The sequence below is a fragment of the Haemaphysalis longicornis genome, unplaced genomic scaffold (assembly GCF_048455015.1).
Source record: "Haemaphysalis longicornis isolate Haplotype H1 unplaced genomic scaffold, Haemaphysalis longicornis Haplotype H1 scaffold_203, whole genome shotgun sequence".
NCBI lineage: Eukaryota > Metazoa > Arthropoda > Arachnida > Ixodida > Ixodidae > Haemaphysalis > Haemaphysalis longicornis.
This window is the reverse complement of record NW_027526297.1, coordinates 67,284-84,945: the sequence shown is the minus strand read 5'-3', so window position 1 is coordinate 84,945 and position 17,662 is coordinate 67,284. Positions and strand designations below refer to the sequence as shown.

Here is a 17,662-nt window from a genome sequence, read left to right as displayed (position 1 = left end):
TGGGACTCCATGATACAATTTGCGAAAATATTTCCACGATGTTTACAGATAATTTCAGTGTTCATTTAGGTCTTTTTTTATGTTGATGACTTTTTGGTGTCGGGTAGCAGAGATAAAGAGGCGTTTTCTTGGATGCGTCAGAAACATCGGAGATAATCAGGGGGTGTAACCTCCCTAGAGGTTTCGCACGAAGTGCTTTAGCAGTATAGTCTCAACATCTCGGACGTCAACCTTAAGTTCTCACTGTCACGTCAGTCAGATACGACCCTCTCAGTCGGAAACAGGTGCTGCCACTTAGCTCCACTCACAAGAACTGGTTGAAAGAGCCACTGCGAGAAGCGGTCACCGTGGTGCGCTGAAGAATACATCGAATCACTTCACTGACACCAGTTCCGAATTCCAGGCGTTCCTCCTAAGGTAGGCCGGTCTTTAAAGTAGGCCGGCTGGCGCGATTCGCACAAAGTGACCCACTAATCTAAGCAGACGGTTGCAGCCCCCTACATTTCATGGAATTTGTAAAATTTAATTAGTGGGCGGTGTTAAAGTCAACATATCTGAGCCTGAAAAACTATCCGCGCTCTGCGCTGACACATGTCCGATTTCAGGAGAAAAGACAGAGCGCGGGGCATCAAAAGAGCGGTTTACTCGACTGCACACAGCCAAGCATTCAAGGCTGCCAGCTTATGTTCCAACATAACGTATTATACCATGGACACTTTACATCTCGGCCACCTCCACAACTCATACATTCATAACAACTTTTGCTGGAGCAAACAATATTTCCCAACACTTTACCTATGTTCATATATTAGTTCTCGTAGTGGACTTCAATGATGAACACCAAAATCAGCACGTAGACTCCAATGAAGGAGTCACGTATAAGCTGTCGCCGTCATGTGATATGCCTTATCATGACAGGTCTGGATCCGGACCGGTCATGATCTTGTATTGTCGTAACAGAATGATTGGGTGGATGAATCAACGCCTAGGGGAGCATGCAAATCGAGTATAAAAGCGCACCGACGTGCATTTGGCCATTAATTGCCATGGTTGCGAGTGCACGCCGCACTTTGAAGAATGCAGTGTTGTGATCAGTGACACGAATCAGCGTTAACGAGATACTGTGGAAGCCGATGAAATGCAGCGCGAGGGAAGCAACTGCGTTACCACGACCTGCATACCTTTGACTGGTAAGGAGCAGATGGTATTGGGGTACAGGCAAAACATAAATGGGTAAGTAAGGAGTCTGCGCCGTACACTGCGCAGTTAGACTGTTATTTACCTGTAAGTATTGTTGTTGTGACCTACATGTAATTCGTGTTGGAAGTCACAATTAGTTGGAAGTTGGCTCCTGTCCTTGTCTTTCACGCCAAAAAATTTCATTTTTTCGCGCTTAAGGGCCTGCACCAAGGTGTATGAACTAGCTCTACCCGACCATCTAACAGTTCAGCTTATTACAGCTATGGTGATGGCGCTAAGGCATATATGACATGTATGATGATGATGGACGCTATGGCTCGCGATTACACTGTCAAATTTTGTAGAAAGTCTTCAAGAAGAACCTTGTAGCTGCTTGGCCCCTAAAAAGGAATACAATCTAGTCGTTTTGAGGCACTGGACACGGGGGTTCAAGCTTAGGCTTTGAAGTCCTCTTAATTTCTTTGAAACTATTTCCGCTCACTTCTTTTCAGGGGATGCACACGGGCAAAAAGGCGCCTTAATAGTGGCGTAATGACACTGAAGTTTCACGCTTTATGAAGATGCCAAGGTGTCTTCCCCCGATTATGACCACCACATGTCGCTTTGAACCAATCCTAAATCGATATTAATGCATCTGTTTGGAAGGCCGCCAAACTCTGCGACACAACTGCTCTGACATCCAGCTAGCTTCGAGGCCTGCGTGGGTTTGAGCCGGTCAAACTCGGAACGATGCGTTCCTTCTCCCTCGACCGGCAACACGCATGTTAAGCGCATGCACGGCAAAAGTACATCAAAGCGCACACTTTTTTTATGGTGCTTCTGGCATTTCTTGTTAGATGCGACGCATCTCTTTAACTCGCCTTGTCCCTCCGGCGTCTTCCGTAGTCCGCATCCCTCCCCCATTCTTCTTGCCGCGCCAGCTGCGCGCTAACGCCGCTCTCACCGCAGCGCCATTTGCGTGTTAGCGCTCGCTCCCGTCGCCGTGCCAGCTGTGCGTCAGAGCGCGTTAGCGCTCGGTTAAACATCGAACACATGCGCATGCGCTGCTCTCTCTCTCATTCCCCTCACCGTTAACGCGCGGTACATATAAACGCGGTAAATGCGCCGCTCCGCTCAGTCGTTTCGCCTTCTCTGATGACATCCGATGACCACCGATGATTTGAATAGAGACTAACAGGCCTGCTATCGCGATGGTCGGCGCAACCGTAACAAGCACCGGCCAACCAGATACCAGAAATTCTAGCACAACAAATTGCTAGCAACAACAAATTGACACGCTAAATGGAACCAACATAACGGAAACGCAACGGAAACCCCCAGATGCGTCGCATCTACCCATGGTTCCCCTGGCGGGAACATGGTGTAAATTTTCTCGTTTCAGACGGGCTGAATGCGGGGGAAGTAATCTTTAATTGAGCTGGTTGTAATATATAACCTTGTCCTAAATTGTTTTGAAGCCAATGAAAAGAAGGACGGCTTGCTTGGACCAAGAGAAGTGCCGTCAGGTTAGCGGAACGGAACCTCCCGCCCCTGATACCGAGCTCTCAGCGGCAGTAACCATAACTGATGCCATCAACCATGATGTAATCTATAATCGTCAACACGTTGCTTACTCTAAATAGTTTCCTCATTTTAAACGTGGCAGTACGAAGCCACCGGACCAAAACATCGCAAGACATAAATTTGCTGTCAGTGAATAAAACGAGGACACAGAAGTGTTTATACGGCGAGAGAAGACTAAGTTATTTAGTCCTACGTGAACTACATTTACCGTTGCTTGCATACATAAGCCTTGACCAGTAATTCGTGCGTGCCATCCCAGATGCGTACCCGGCGTGTGCTCACATTCGCGCTGTGTGGATTCGCCAACGTCAGCTCACTGGGGGTGGCATTTGGCGTGATCAGCACCATTGCACCCAACCGGTCCACCGACCTGGCTAGTATCGGCTTCAGTGCCCTGGTCGCCGGCTGCGTGGCAAACTATCTTACCGCCTGCACCATCGGCAAGTATAACCACGACACGGAAATTCTTCCTCGCAACTTCACACACTCTGACTGCATGTTGACTTGTGGGGTCACGGATAGATATACTGGGCAGCAATTTCGGCGGAAACAGGATGTGAAATAGGTTTGCTTAAGGCGAAAGACCTAAGTGACGAGATTTGTGCGCAAAAGAGGTGTTGTTGTCAGGTAGAAGAATTACCACGGCAGTAAATAATGACAAACTGAAATGTAGGAATTGGTGTTCCGGAGCATACGTAGATAAATATTGTCACGATGCCAAAGACGACGCAGTTGCCTTCAAGAAAAACAAGTTTCTTGGAGCGAGCTTCTGCTCCCCTAACAACTCAAAGAATACACAGGCGGCGAAGCAGCAGTCAACAAAGTGAGGTACGCAGGCGAGCGTCGGAAATCGGAATACCGCGGCGTCTGCTCTACAAGCTTTTATCTTTCGGCGCGAGTGTTTCTCGAAGCGTGGATTTACATCTAGAACATTGTAGATCAAAGAAGAATATTCGAGGCTTGTGAAGTTAAAACGAAACGCTCTCCTTATCGGAATGAGATAACCCGTGCGGCATAAAAATAAAGAATGGAACACGCGCTTCGCTTGGGACACAGATAACGCAGCCGGGCACTAAAAACAAAACATAAACAAACAAACCCAATGCCTATTTCTCGGCAATATTCATACACAAATCGTTTAGGCTGAACGCAAATTGAGTGACATTGGTGCTCATACGGGAATCGAACGCGTGTCTCCATTGTAATATCCGAGTGCACTGCATACGTGGCCATCTGCACGTGGCGAGCGGGGGGGTGAGTGAGTTATTCTGGTACGTGCGTCTATGACGTCATATCGCGTGGCCGAACGTGGCCGCACGCGACTATTACAAGTGCTCCCCGCCCATTGTCTGGTTCTAGGGATGCGGTAAAACTAAGTGTCGCCAGTCTGTCTCTCGATGTACTTCGGGCCAAAAGAGAAAAAAACAAGAGCGAAGAAAGATACGCCGACGCCGTGTAGTAGTGTGGAACTCCTCGATACGCATCGCAAAAAGAAGTCATTATGGTTTGGCCTTCAAAGCACACAAGCAGAATGATAGGCTCAGAATAAATTATTTGAGGTGTGGCAGCAATAGGGTAGCAAACACAAGTTCTAAATGCGTGGAAAATGCTCGCTCAAACTGAAAGTCGAGATGATGTGGCTTCATTCGGTGACAGAGATGGAGAGAGAATAAACGTTTATTTAAATCAACCGGGGGGATTGTGCTGAAGCTTGAAGGAGGCGTCCTCAGTTCAGGATGCCTTGAGCGCGGGCAGCATCGACAGCCCTTTGAGCCAGCCGAAGCTGGTCATCCAGGCTGGTGCTCGCCAAGGCGCTCTCCCAAAGCTCGACAGTGGAAAGTTGCAGGTTGGGAGGAATCAGTGGAGATTGGTCACGTCCTCCGACCATATGGCGTAGCGTTCCGGGTTCTCCGCAAAATCGGCAAAGCGGGGAGTTCTGTCGGTCGAAAAGGTGAAGCCGTGTAGGATGGGGGAATGTATTAGTCTGGAGAGCACGTAAATGACGTTCGTGATGGAAGTATAAAATCTGACTGAGCGCAAAACAGACACGTGGGCGACGCGTGGTTTTGTACTGTTCCATGCGGGACCCGATCTGTTTTTCACGCGTGACAAAGGATAGCGGACTTTTCGGGCCCCTGTGGGACCCAGCACGAGGAATATGTTACAGCAGATGTTTGCGTGTACGGTGTGACACCACGGATCCCGAGCACCCACTTCTGTGCGTGGCAACGCTGTGTCCGGGAAAAGAGAGATCCTGTTGGTTTAGGCGACGCCGAGTCCTTGGGCCTTTAATGCCCCTTGGCGAAGGCAACACACCAATCTTTCCTCCGCTTCTCGCAGGCGGCACCTTTGTTCTGACCGTCCGGGGGGAATTGCCATCACCTTTTCCTGTCCTCCCCTTCATCTTTCGCTTCCCTATATTCTTCATTCCTATATTCTTCATATTCCTCATTCCTTTTAAGTTTCCATTTTTCCCGGAGGATAGGGTTAACCTTGTGTGGCGAGTGGTTCAGCCATATTTGGATATAGTCATGGTGTTCAGCGGGCGTGGGCACTACTTGCTCCCGAGTTCCTGCCCCGTCCCCTTGTTGGGCTCCATGGTTGGTAACTGGCAGCATGGCCGAACCAATTTATTTCACGGCTTCTTTTTTTGTTCAAATGATCTCTCTCGCAAAAGAGGGGGCACGGATGTAACCACCAAGTTTTTCACTAAAAATGTCAGCAACTTTCCACGCTACTACGTGGTACACAGTAATGACGCAGAGAAAACCGCCCGACCTGTCTCGCAATTTGTAGTGGCAAGCACTCATAATCACCATTTGTAACGGCTAGAAAGTTAAGAAGCTTGCAAACGGAGACGTCTTTCAGGAAGTGCTCTACGAACACCAGCATGAGAAGCTGCCATAACTAATGTATTTTGGAGAAATCCCCGTTTCGGTCAGTAAACTAGGTCACTAAATTAGGTCGGTGGGGTGATCTCAGACGACGGCTTAAAGTACCTGACTGAGGAGGAGCTCTTAGAAAGTCCAGAAGGAAGAGCAGTGCGTCAGGATTATCTATCAAGTCAAAATCAAACGAGAAACCAAAGAAATCGAGACTAAGCACGTCGTACTAATATTTGCATCAAGCATACTTCCAGAATCTGTGGAGGTATGCTACCCAGAGATGAAACTTAGACACTACACACTAAATCCACGCCTATGTATAAATGTCAACAATACGGTCACGGCTCGCAGAGCTGCCATGGCCAACGGACATCCGCCAAATGTGCCTCCCAAGAGCATCCTGCTTAAAACGGAGAAACTGCACCATACCTCTGTGTGGGCTGCGAGGGCAACCACGCAGCATACTCGTGTTTGACCAGCATGCTAGAAGAGAAAGAAATACTCGCTTTCGAAGTGTCAGAAAACATAACATTTCTAAAAGCAAAGAAGCTACTTTCACCGGTGCAGTACCGCGCCTACTCCATTTAGGCGCTACAGGGTGCGCCATTACAGGGGTCTTCGGCGCCTGCTGAGGCCACACAAAGTGAGGCTGAAGCAAGCCCCCCCCCCCCCCACGCTCCGGGGAAAAAGCTAGCGCTGTGCAACCACCTCCAAAGCGTGCTGCATTGGCCTCCTGTTCGGCAGTCTCCAAGGCCTTACCCCATACGGCAAGGTCGAACACTTCAAGACCCGTGCGTACTGCACGAACCTCCAGAGTCTTTAGAGAGACCATGGACACAACTGAAAGAGGTTATAGGTCGTGCGCTTTGTAGGGGCGCAGGAAACTCCCTAGAAAATGCAAAAAGAAACAAGCATCGAATAACAGGACCGCAAACCTAGTCTTCAATTCATACAAAGGAAATGGCATTATTAGTGCAGTGGAATAGCGGAGGACTGTTAAAAAAATTAAGTAACGTCAAACACATTCGCCACTCACTCACCTGTGGCCTTGGGTACCACCTCTTCCGTTGCTACCGAGAGCAGGCGAGCAGGCTCTCTGGTGGCGCTGCAATAGTTGCCAGAAAAGGTATCGCAGTGCGAGAACACGAACTGGAGACTAGGTAAGGCACAGAAGCGGCCACATTAGTAGCGTTCTAAATAATCACAATGTGCTGATTCCACCTCGAAACACACCTCACAATAACACTACAAGCCTTAGAAGGCCAACTAAACCAGCTTCCAGAGCCGCTTTTAATCGTTGGACATTTTAATGCCCACTCTTCTTTTTGGAGGAGTTAAAATACTTACGTAAAGGCTAAATTTTAGAAGACTTTTTTCAATAATGCCTGTCTTCTGTTCACCGCCGAGCCAGCATACTTTTGTCCAGGCTCAGATAAGATGAGCAGTATAGATCTGTTCGTTATTTCGCCCTCTGTTTGGCTATTTTAATTGGGTTATCGTTGACAATTCATACGGGAGTTATATACTTGTGGTTACCAACGTAACATCAGCACCAACCATTGTGACAACGAAACCATGCCGCGGAAAACCTCCGTCTGCCGTCTGGAGACTTCCGAAGCGAATTTAGGCAAACTATTTTCTCACACTGTAAGCATTGAAGAAATTAATGAAGTGTCTACGTCCTGCATCCTTAATGCTGCACGCTTACTATTTTACAGTCCACGGGAGTGGTGATGCAAAACCCCAAAGTATGGTGAACCCGAGAATGTATGGAGGAAAAACAGCAGCAAAAAAAGCATGGGCAGCCTTTCGACGGCACCCAAGACAGGAAAACCTGACACATTTAAAAAGAAAAGAGGCAAAGAAAGGCACGACTACCTCAATGCCGACAAAGCCCTTGGGGAAATTGTCTCGTCCATAAACAGCTCAGTCACATCAAAAAAATACGAGAGCAAGTTTATAAGCTCAATGGGACATACTCCCCCTCCAAACTTTTCCCATTAATACCACCGCATCTACAAACAAGCATAGAAGAACAAGCAGATATACTGTGTGAACATTTCTTTAGAGTTTCAACTTTAGCGCACTACACAGAAGCGTTCTTATTGTACAGAAACACAGGAGAGAAACAGAGTGCCAATATGTGGTGGCACAAACGAATCGCACCAGAGTTTGCACAGCAAACTCTAAAAATAACTTCATTGACCAGTGAGCTGACCGTACCCGGCCGAGATAATATATATTATGAAATGCTCGCACATCCTGCGGGTTTTTCTGTAGCAGCACTTTTGAAGTCTTGCAAAAAAATTTGAGTACCGGAAAAAATGCTAGAAGCTTGGAAAAAAGCATTCATTTTAGCATCCTGGAAACCTCAAAAGCTACCACCCGCTCCTAGTTGTTATAGACCTTTACCAGCTGTTTAGCCAAAACGTGTGAACTTGTCGTGAACACCAGATTACGCTTTGCTACAATCAAACGCACTGATGGATGTTCACCAGTGCGGTTTCAAAGAGCGTGCTCAACATTTCACCATCTTTCCGACTCGAAAATACCGTACGAGAAGCATTCATAGTGAAACAACACTGCCTTGCCACATTCTTCAACCTAGACATGGCTTACGACACACCATGGAGGTTTGAAATCATGCATGATGTAGTAGAATTAGGCATCCGAACAAGAATGCTCAATTGCCTAAAGGACTTCATGGCAAACCGTTCATTAAGTGCGCCTAGGTTCAACCCTCTGAAGGATATTTGTACAGCAGAATGGGGTGCCTCAAGGCTGTATTCTAATCCCAACATTGTTTGTCATAAAAATCAACTCCATATCAAAACTAATTCGCCTATGTGTTCCCTCTATGTCGATGATCCTCAGATAGCTTGCACGTCTTCTAATGAAGCGACCTGTGAGAACGTTCAGTTGACTATGAACAGACCAACAAAGTAGGCAGACCGAAATGGTTTTCAGTTTTCACCGCAAAAAAAAGTTCCTATTTTCTCACTCAAACGAGGCTTACAGACTAATCCCACCCTATACCTCAAGGGAATCAACTTACTCATACAAAAAGACCACAAAGTTCTCAGCATTAGGTTTGACAAAAAATTCACTTTCCTGCCCCAAATGAATATGCTGAAAAAGAAAGTATCCAGAGCTCTAAACATATTTTAAATCCTGTCACGCAAACACTAGGGTTGCGTCAGAGTCTGCTTTTTACAAATTTATACTTCAGCTGTACGCTATTGCTTAGACTATGGTTGCTTTATGCATGCCTTATCCGGACAAGCCTACTTGAAACTATTGTACCGAGTTCACAATTTAGGTTTGCGTCTCTCGTCTGGGGCATATAGGACGTCCCCCATAAACAGTCTTTACGTCGAAACTAATGAACCACCTCTCACGGGTAGAAGAACGATGCTGACATGCTCATACATCCTAAAAATCTGTTCACTGCCATAACATCTGTGTTGCCTTATAGTTACAATATTCCTCTATAGGACACTGTTTAATAACGAGCCACAAGTTATCATAACATTGCTCTTTCGGTTTGAAGAAAAATGCCAAGAACTCAGTATGCTGGACGCGTTATCTCAACTTGCCCAGAAACATGACCGACTATAATTTTCGTGTACATTTCGTACTGTATGTGACTTCACATTAACACACCTTCAATAAAGCAGACACAATACGAACAAATCTTACATGAGTTTTTGGCGCTAAACAAAAAATACAAAGAACACAAGGCCTTTTTCACAGACGTTTCCAAAACATCATGCTGCGGTGGGAGTGCATTAGAGCAATGCAGATGGGAAACGCTGATCAGCCTTCCTCAATGCGCCTTAATTTTTACAGCGGCATGTTGCGCCATTGCTGTGGCTGCAGAAAGAATAATTTAAAAAATAGAAACAATATTATCTACACAGACTCTCTCAGCGCAATCATAGCACTACATTGCATAAATGCAGCTGAAACCTTGATAGCGGGCATAATACGCAGTTTAGTAACCAACAAAACGCAAGGACGAGAAATTACGTGGTTCTGGGATTCTAGCCGTATTGGAATCAATGTAAATGAGAGAGCAGATGCATGTGCCGCACAGGCAGGTAATGCAACAATAAAACAAGTACAGATTCCTCAGAGCGACTGTATGAAATTGATGCGGAGCAAACTGAGAGAAACATGGCAGTCCTCATGGGTTAAAGAAACCAACAACAACTTCACATAGTTAAAGCCACTATAGCAGAGTGGGAATCAAGCACATATGAATAATGGCCCATTGCACTTAATTTATGTCGTCTCCGAATCGGACATCCACATTTGAAACACAACTTTCTCCTTATGAACAAGATAAGCCGAGATGTGAAGAATGTGACCGAGAGCTTACAGTAAACCACATCTCACTCTCAAATACTAAATTTGAGGTCCTGAGAAAAAACACATTTTAGGCTGTTCTACAACGAACGCATTCCATTTCTCCCCAGCCTACTCCGAGGGGACAAAGCTATTGTTAAAATTTCGTCTGTTTCTAGCTTTTTAAAGAAACATCGCTCCTAAAGGAGCTACTATGTTTTAAGCAATGAGCCATTATAGACAAGAAAAAACACGTAACCTTCTCTTTGGCGCATGATAGCCTTTGATGCTATCATGCGCAGCACAGTGCAACACAGCACAGCGCAACACTTGTTTCGTGGTTATAGCGATACAACAATCTCTTTCCACGGCAGCTATGTATGCCTACGTGCACAAAATTTGTACTCCCCAACGAAAGAATCCTAGTTGTACTGAAAGGCCACTTTAAAGGCTACCATGACGAAATACAGCGTGAAAGGACTAGCCTCCGGTATATCACGCAGCTCCATTTCGGTCAGAAAAAACTTTTGCCAAAGGAAAAACAATTGAAAAACTTTTCAAAGACGTCAGCAGAGGAAGAGATAACACAAAAAAAACAATGCAAATCAATGCTTTATCTGCACGTTTGCACTTAGGTGGCTCCATAAAATAAAAGTGAGGGCCCCGCTACGACGACGCAGTAATTATGCTTGTAATATGTTGATCTTACTGGCGGAAGAGCATCTACGGCCACACAGCAAGTAATGTTTCTTGACAGCGGCTTTGGTCCGCGAGTGCCAATCGTAAAACATGGTTCTGCGACGTCATGAGGCTCTCTCGTAAACGTGGCTGTGCAGTCTGCTGGGCTTAATTTGTTTTTATTATTATCTAGCTTAGTCACTGGAAGCTTGTAATAAAATTCGTCCCATCTCTTTTGGGACAAAGCAGTCTTTTTAATGTGTGAAACTTTTATTTCATTTTCATGGCCTTTGTACGGCCTGCACTAATCCACAAAATAGTTTAAGCGTGCTCTTGCGTTTCTGTTTTTGCAGGTACCATAATAACAGCCACAGCGAACCCAGTTCTGGGAAGATTCAATGCCACTGACTTCCTTCATGGCTGAGGAGACTGTGCGCAGCCAAGAATACAAATGTGATGAGGCAACCAACACTATTTTAGAAAGGACACATGAAATGTCTTCTGCGCATACCTTACGCAATTTTTACAATCACCTATTTTGATAAACTGTTCGCGTTTGTGAACCCCTCACTGTTCACTGGCCCCATTTTGTTAAGCAGTGTATGATGGCTGTTATTATCTTATTTAGATATAAATATGCATGTATTTTACGATGTACAAACCATATTCACTTGAAGATTACTGTTTGCCACGTTTTAAAAACATTTCATTTGCTTCCATGAACTGCCTATTACTCCACTATTTCTTTTTCGTGCTACCATTCTAGTGAAACTTTTCTACCGACTAAACTTTGCTCAAACATCGCATCTTGAGGAATTTGCAGGAATTTTTTCTACGGAGTTACGCTCGGGAGTATAATAAATGCTAGCTGCAGTGTTCTGTTCCCTATCGGGCAAAGTTTGTGCGTTGTGAATGTGAATTTCTTCTGTCCAATTTAAACAGCGCCTATCTTCCGGCTGCAAAAAGGAAGATTGCTGCTTCCCAATCTGGAAAGGCTGTCTGGAAAACGACGTTTGTAGTCTAATGCGAGGGGTTATTTCACTTTTTCCTCGCTATGAAGTGTACTTTTTGGCTTGGTAGGTACATGACCAAGAGTGTTTGAGCTGACTAGAAGAATAATTTGTCAGTATCAAATAAAAATACGTCATAAAAAAAACGAGAATGCTCGCGGCGCACCCTCTAGGCACTACTGTTCCAACTTCAAAAGTAACAAAAGGTTAAAGTTGATGACGCCAGCAGTGGAACACGGAACAAATGAACTAGCTCAAACGGGAACAGATCTGGAGGTTTGAGAAGTTCTATGAAGCTGAGCCTTGCGATTAAGAAGCGCAAGACATCCTTGCCGTTAAAATAAGCGTTCGCGACGTTAATGGCGGATGGAGGGCAAAACCTGATGATTTTATTATAGTGCTACAAAATGTCAGCATACTTAAAAAATGTCCAGTCGAAGTGGGATCCTCCGATGCCCACCACAATTTATTTAAAATTAGCGCCAAAAACACCGCCACGCGGCCCCGCCTAGTCACTGAAAGTTTTCTGGGATACAAAGTGGTATTTCCTTTATTTTTTATCTTAAAGGGCATAATAACGTTTACTTTCATAATTGCTTAGAAATATATCGCCTAGTTACTTCCTTTTTTGCGTTGCTGAAATAGCATTGAGCATGAATTGCGAAAGTTTTCTTTGCGTCTGGTTAGCCGTCTGCAATTCTGTTTGTGTGCACGTAATTTGTTTTGTTTTTGACAAACCAGAGCGACCTTTTACGGCTGAAGCGTACTCTACTACTAGCTTGCCTCGCCTTTCTCGAAATCCGCGCAAGAAGCGACAATTTCAAAAAATGAAACAAGAACTTCGAAGTGGGATTTTTCGAAACACAATTTCTGCTTAGAAGGAACATTTTCTCTTCAACTATTCGAGTTTCCAAAACCATTTTTGTGATTTTCTCAGTACTAGCTACACACTCTTTACGCAAATAACTATGTTGTCACAACAATTTGTTTTCTAACAGCAGAGCTGTTTACTTTTAATGCCGCCGCTTAGCGTTACCGGAAAAAAATACCTAGAAAAGATACTGAGCCCACGTGAGCGTGCACCTCACAAGCAGCGACCGGCGCCGTCCGGGCTTACGCCTCGTGAGGAGCTCGCAAATAAAAATACCAAGAAAAATACTGAGCGCCCGCTCACGTGCTCTTAATAGATACAGCCTGGCGTCGGCACCTTCAAGAATACTCTCCCGTGGCGTGATCTCTTGCGTGCTGTTCTTCTCGCCAGTTCACGTGCGTGCGCGCATGAAGTGGGAGCACAGACGCAGAGTTCTCGCTACAAACATCGAGTTTGCTAAGCCGGCTGCCGTGATTCTAACTCGGGCCAACACGGCCCACTTTGAAAGAGATGTGAAAGCCAGCGAACAAAACGATCTGGGCCTGCCAGTGATGGAGAACTTTCAGCAGCAATTTCGGAGATCCATGTAAGGGGCAACAGCCGGGTCTCCGACGAAGGGAGACAGGCCACCAGCTCTGCTGTTTCTCCGGCCTTGCACCATTAGTGCAAGCTGCGACAATTTTTATTCACCCTTTTTTCTACAGAAGATTAATAACAAAACAAAACTTTATTACAGAAGGTGGACGCGTCGGTCAGCATGGTGAAGAAAGGAAGTGGGGGCGCAGAGTTTAATTGTTACTTTCGACGGTCGACGCCTGAGGAGCGCGCGAACTCTCACAGAGAAAGCAGCGTCTGCTTGCAGTGGCGGATTGCAGCGGGGTTGTCCACTCCACAAGCCGCTGGACGCCGGGCGGAAGATACTGTACACGGAGCGTTTGAAGGCCGGGACAGTCCCACAACATGTGGTGTACAGTGGGCGTGGCTCCTGTGGAGAAAGAGGTGTAGGCAACTGTGGCCACAGATTGCGCAACCTCGACGGCATGCTGGTGACATTTTGGCACATAACGCACGCCACTTGGCCAACACATCATCGGTTAGCGCGGCACCAGCCCGTGCCTTGTGCAGAAGTACTTGTACGCCACGGGGCCATCCAACGGGCAGGGGGGCGGGGTCTGGTGGAACCAAATTCCGCAACGACTGTTTGGACGCGTGCCGTGCTGCCACCTTTGCTTCTGAGGGGTCGGGGTCGTATTGTGCAAATGGGACGGGCAACGCCGGGTTGGAGCGGAGTTCAAAGTGCTCGCTCGCGCACGCGTAAGCGGTCTCGCTGCCTGTTCCACCTGCGTGTCCCGGGACCCAGTCTACCCGAACGAATATATTTAGTTTGTCTCGCAGTCTGCGACAAGTGGTCTTGATGAGGTCGCAGGTGGTTCCGACGTATGCGGTTTGGCCAAGTCGATCGAGGGTTTGGGGGCTCTCCGTAAATACTGTAAACTGGTGGTTGTCACCGGCGCCGTAACTTGCCTCAATGTGCTCCGCAGCGAAAAGAACTGCCGCAAGGCGGCTCTGACATGGGCTTGGAGGGAGAAGAAATTGAATTGTGCGCGAAATGCGCATTTGGCGTTAATACACGAAAGCGAAGCGCGCAATGTTGTTTCATTTAGGACTGCTGTTGTAAAGATGGCGCCGGCTCGGAGGTCTGTGCGTGTAGCAACAGCGGCGCGCTCATTGTGGTTATGGTTAGGGCCACGTAGGCGAGATAGAGGCTTTGTCACACGAACCAAGACATCTTCCCAAGGGGCTCGGAACAGCCGGCAGTTGCGGGAAAAGCGAATCGCTCTGACCGGAAGGCAATTTTCGGGCAAGCTGCCCCGCGCGGGTTGCGGCGCGTCTCCTGTTGTGGCCTTCGACCCTCTCCGTTATGATAGTGCGGAGTGGCGGCAGCTGGGAATAGCAGTAGAGTTCTTCCACGCGGGTGTGCCGAGGTAAACCAGTAATTACTCTCAGGCTTTCGCGGTGTAATGTCTCCAGTCAGTCATATTGGGCCTTCGCAAGGGCAAAGCATGGAGCACCGTAGCACGCCTTCGAAGTCAGGACTGCCTGTGTAAGTGTGCGCAGGACCTGCGTTGTTGCCCCGCCGAAGCGGTCTCCAATTCTCTTGATGATATGAAGCTGCTGCTTCCCAACACATGTGACTTGCCGGATCCATTCACTGGCCCTTCCGTCTCCGTGGAGTGGCACGCCCAGTATCCGGAGCCACCTGTCGGCAGCACGCTCGATGGGTTTGACCATTTAGCGTGAAATGTATTTGTGCCTGCAGATGGTCGAGCCCTCCAATGACGAGGTGTTTTGTCTTTTCTGGAGAAGGTCTCATTCCAGTCGGAGGCAGGAACCTGTCAATGGTATCAAGTCCGAGCTGAATTGTGTCGATGGCGTGCTGCGTGTTCAGCGTAGTGCATCGAGGGTCAACACAGATGGTGATATCATCAGCGTACATAGTGTGCTGCAGGTGTGGAATGTTACGAAGTTGTTTTGCAATCTTCCGCATCACTAGGTTAAACAGCGTGGGTGAGAGGATGGCTCCTTGCGGTACACCAGTTGTATTGGTGAAGACGCGGGGATGGTTTAGCTCTGTTCTAATTTCAAACGTGCGGCCACAAAAAAGCTTTCTACAAAATTAATTACGTGCGTACCCGCACCACAGTCCTGGAGAGCTTCAATAATGGCACTGTGGCGGACGGTGCCGAAATCCTTTTTGAAGTCGACTGCCACGACCACGGCGGGGATCTTCGTTCCACATCGGCGCTTCTTGCCGGTCAAGTTGCGGAGGAACAGCAGGCTGTCATGGGTGGAAAGACCAGGGCGAAATCCAGTTTTGCCTGTGTCATAGTACGTCTCTGCGCCAGCTCGCTCAAGAATGTACGTTAACCTGGTGAGAACCATGCGCTCAAGTAGCTTACAAAGTGTAGAAGTCTAGTAGATTGGCCTCATGTTGATGTTATTCATCTTTTTTCCAGCCTGGGGTATGGGGTAAACTACTGAGTGCTTCCAGTCGACTGGCAGCTCACCGGACATCCACACAGCGTTTAATTCTGACAACAACTGCATGTTGGCGTGTTCATCCATGTTTTGAAGCATGCGCCATGTAATGCCATGTTTACCGGGCGCGCTCCTCACGTTGATCGCCCCCAGAGCTATTGCCATTTACTGGGGAGGGAACGGCGCATTTTGGGACACATTATACTCTGGTGGTTGTCATTGATACGTATTCGGTGGCGGGGGAATGCTGGGTTGCGGGAACAAATGTGCGAGCGGGCTTCTCCTCAAATTCTGCAGAGGAAAGGCTGGTTGCCAGACAAATATTGCGGTCCGTATGTGCGGCTTTGGCCTTCCCTATCAGGGTACGTAATGTGTGCCATAGCTTGGTTGAACCAGTCTTTTCACTAAAGGAGGCGCAGTGGTCGAGCCACCACGATCGCGCTCTTCGTTTGGCGTACCGTCGAGCCTCAGCCGCCTTTTTCGTACCCTGAGAATATCTTTAAAAAGCATTCCATTGTTCAAGTACTCAATGCATAGTTGTTCCCTCGTATCCCAGAGATTGACAAGGTCTTTGTCCCGGTACCGGCATGACTTCACTCACTTGTATTACGCGTGTGGAGTCCTGAACTGCGCGCTTAAACTTTTCAGTGATGGAAAGATTGGTTTCATATTCAGCCATAGCAGCACGGAAGGCATCCCAATCGACTGGTTGTGTAGTACGCTTGGACTGTCGGAGGCTTCGGGCGTTTAACTGCAGCCATATGGGGTAGTGGTCGAAGCTCATAGGATTTGCTCCGCTGCGCCACTCTTTAACCACTTAACGACACCATCCTCTGCCCATGTGAGATCTACGGTAGTATCGCGCTGTCTCGCGTGAAGTCCACGCCTTGTAGGGTATTCCAAGTCATTGATGAGTGTAAGGCGGGCTGCTTCAGTAGTCTCCTGAAGTTTGTTGCGACGTGCTTCCGCCGTGCTGCATCCCCAGTCTCGATGGTGTGCGTTGAAATCTGCTGCCACCAGGAAGCGGTCCTCTGGGTACTATTTTCTCATCTCGAACATTCACTGGTACCCGACATTGCCCCCTTGAGACCCGCGGCGGCAGCAGCTGGGCTCAGGACGCGCGTAATACGACGCAATGAGCATAGTCTTTCTCCCAATGTATAAACGCACAGCCACGATCTCTTGGAAGCTACTGCAGTATTGAGCAGTATTGATTTGCGCGTGGGGAATATCCTGGCGCACAAACACAGCCGCTTGTGCCTCAACCTTGTTTGATTGTTGTTGAGTTCTGCGCACACGATGTTCAATGATGGGTTGGAAATAGCCTTTGTATCCAGAAATACCAGGTGCATCTCCCCGAGTTTCTTGCAACAGGAGTGCGATGGGCCTACCGACACTACGGATCTCATTGATCTCGGCCGCACACTGTCGAAGAGAGCGGCAATTCCACTGTAGTAGGTATGGAGGTGTGCCCGCTGTGGATGCTTTACTGGATAGTTGCATTTGATGCTTGCTGGTTGATCTCTGTCGCATGTTGTGGAACTGGTGTCGAGGTAGTCGTCGCTTGCTGTATTACGCATTCAGGAATGCTTCGTGCTAGGAGCTGCGTAATCTGCTCAACTAGATGGTTGAGTTGCTGCTCGTGTAATTGTTGTTGCGCCTTTAGAAAACGGTGCACCCATGGGGGAGGTTCCCCTTATTATCCGTTGTTACTGTAGTTGCTAGCTGATGTCGTTGCTCTGTAGCCACAGGAATGACATGAATCACCTGGGAATTCTGGTGGTTGGGTGGTTGGGGTTGGGATGCACTACTTGCCGGTTGTATGCTCGGTTTCACTTGAAGGGAGATGTCTGGGTGTCGACGCTCGGCATCAAGTTTGCAATGCTACACATATTCGTCTTGTTTGCAGTGAACCTCAGCCGCTTTATCCTGGGCCGTGCGCAGGAGGTTTTCTTGGGCCTCTTCCCAATGGCTGTATTCAATACGAAGCTGTCCTATTTGTTGCACAAGTTCACTGAGCCGTTCTTCAAAAGCAGCACGCTTATGTTGCCGTTCTCGCGCCAAATCTC

The 17,662-nt window shown here is 47.5% G+C and overlaps 1 protein-coding gene across 1 annotated transcript in view; it reads left to right on the top strand.

Annotated features, from left to right (window-relative positions):
- Positions 1–11,097, top strand: part of LOC144172438 (solute carrier family 28 member 3-like) — a 59,376-nt gene extending 48,279 nt beyond the window's left edge. Inside the window, exons 9-10 of the mRNA XM_077701144.1 lie at positions 3,023–3,203; positions 11,027–11,097. Coding sequence (XP_077557270.1) covers positions 3,023–3,203; positions 11,027–11,097 — 252 coding nt within the window. The remainder of the gene's footprint in view (positions 1–3,022; positions 3,204–11,026) is intronic.
- Positions 11,098–17,662: the final 6,565 nt, after the last annotated feature.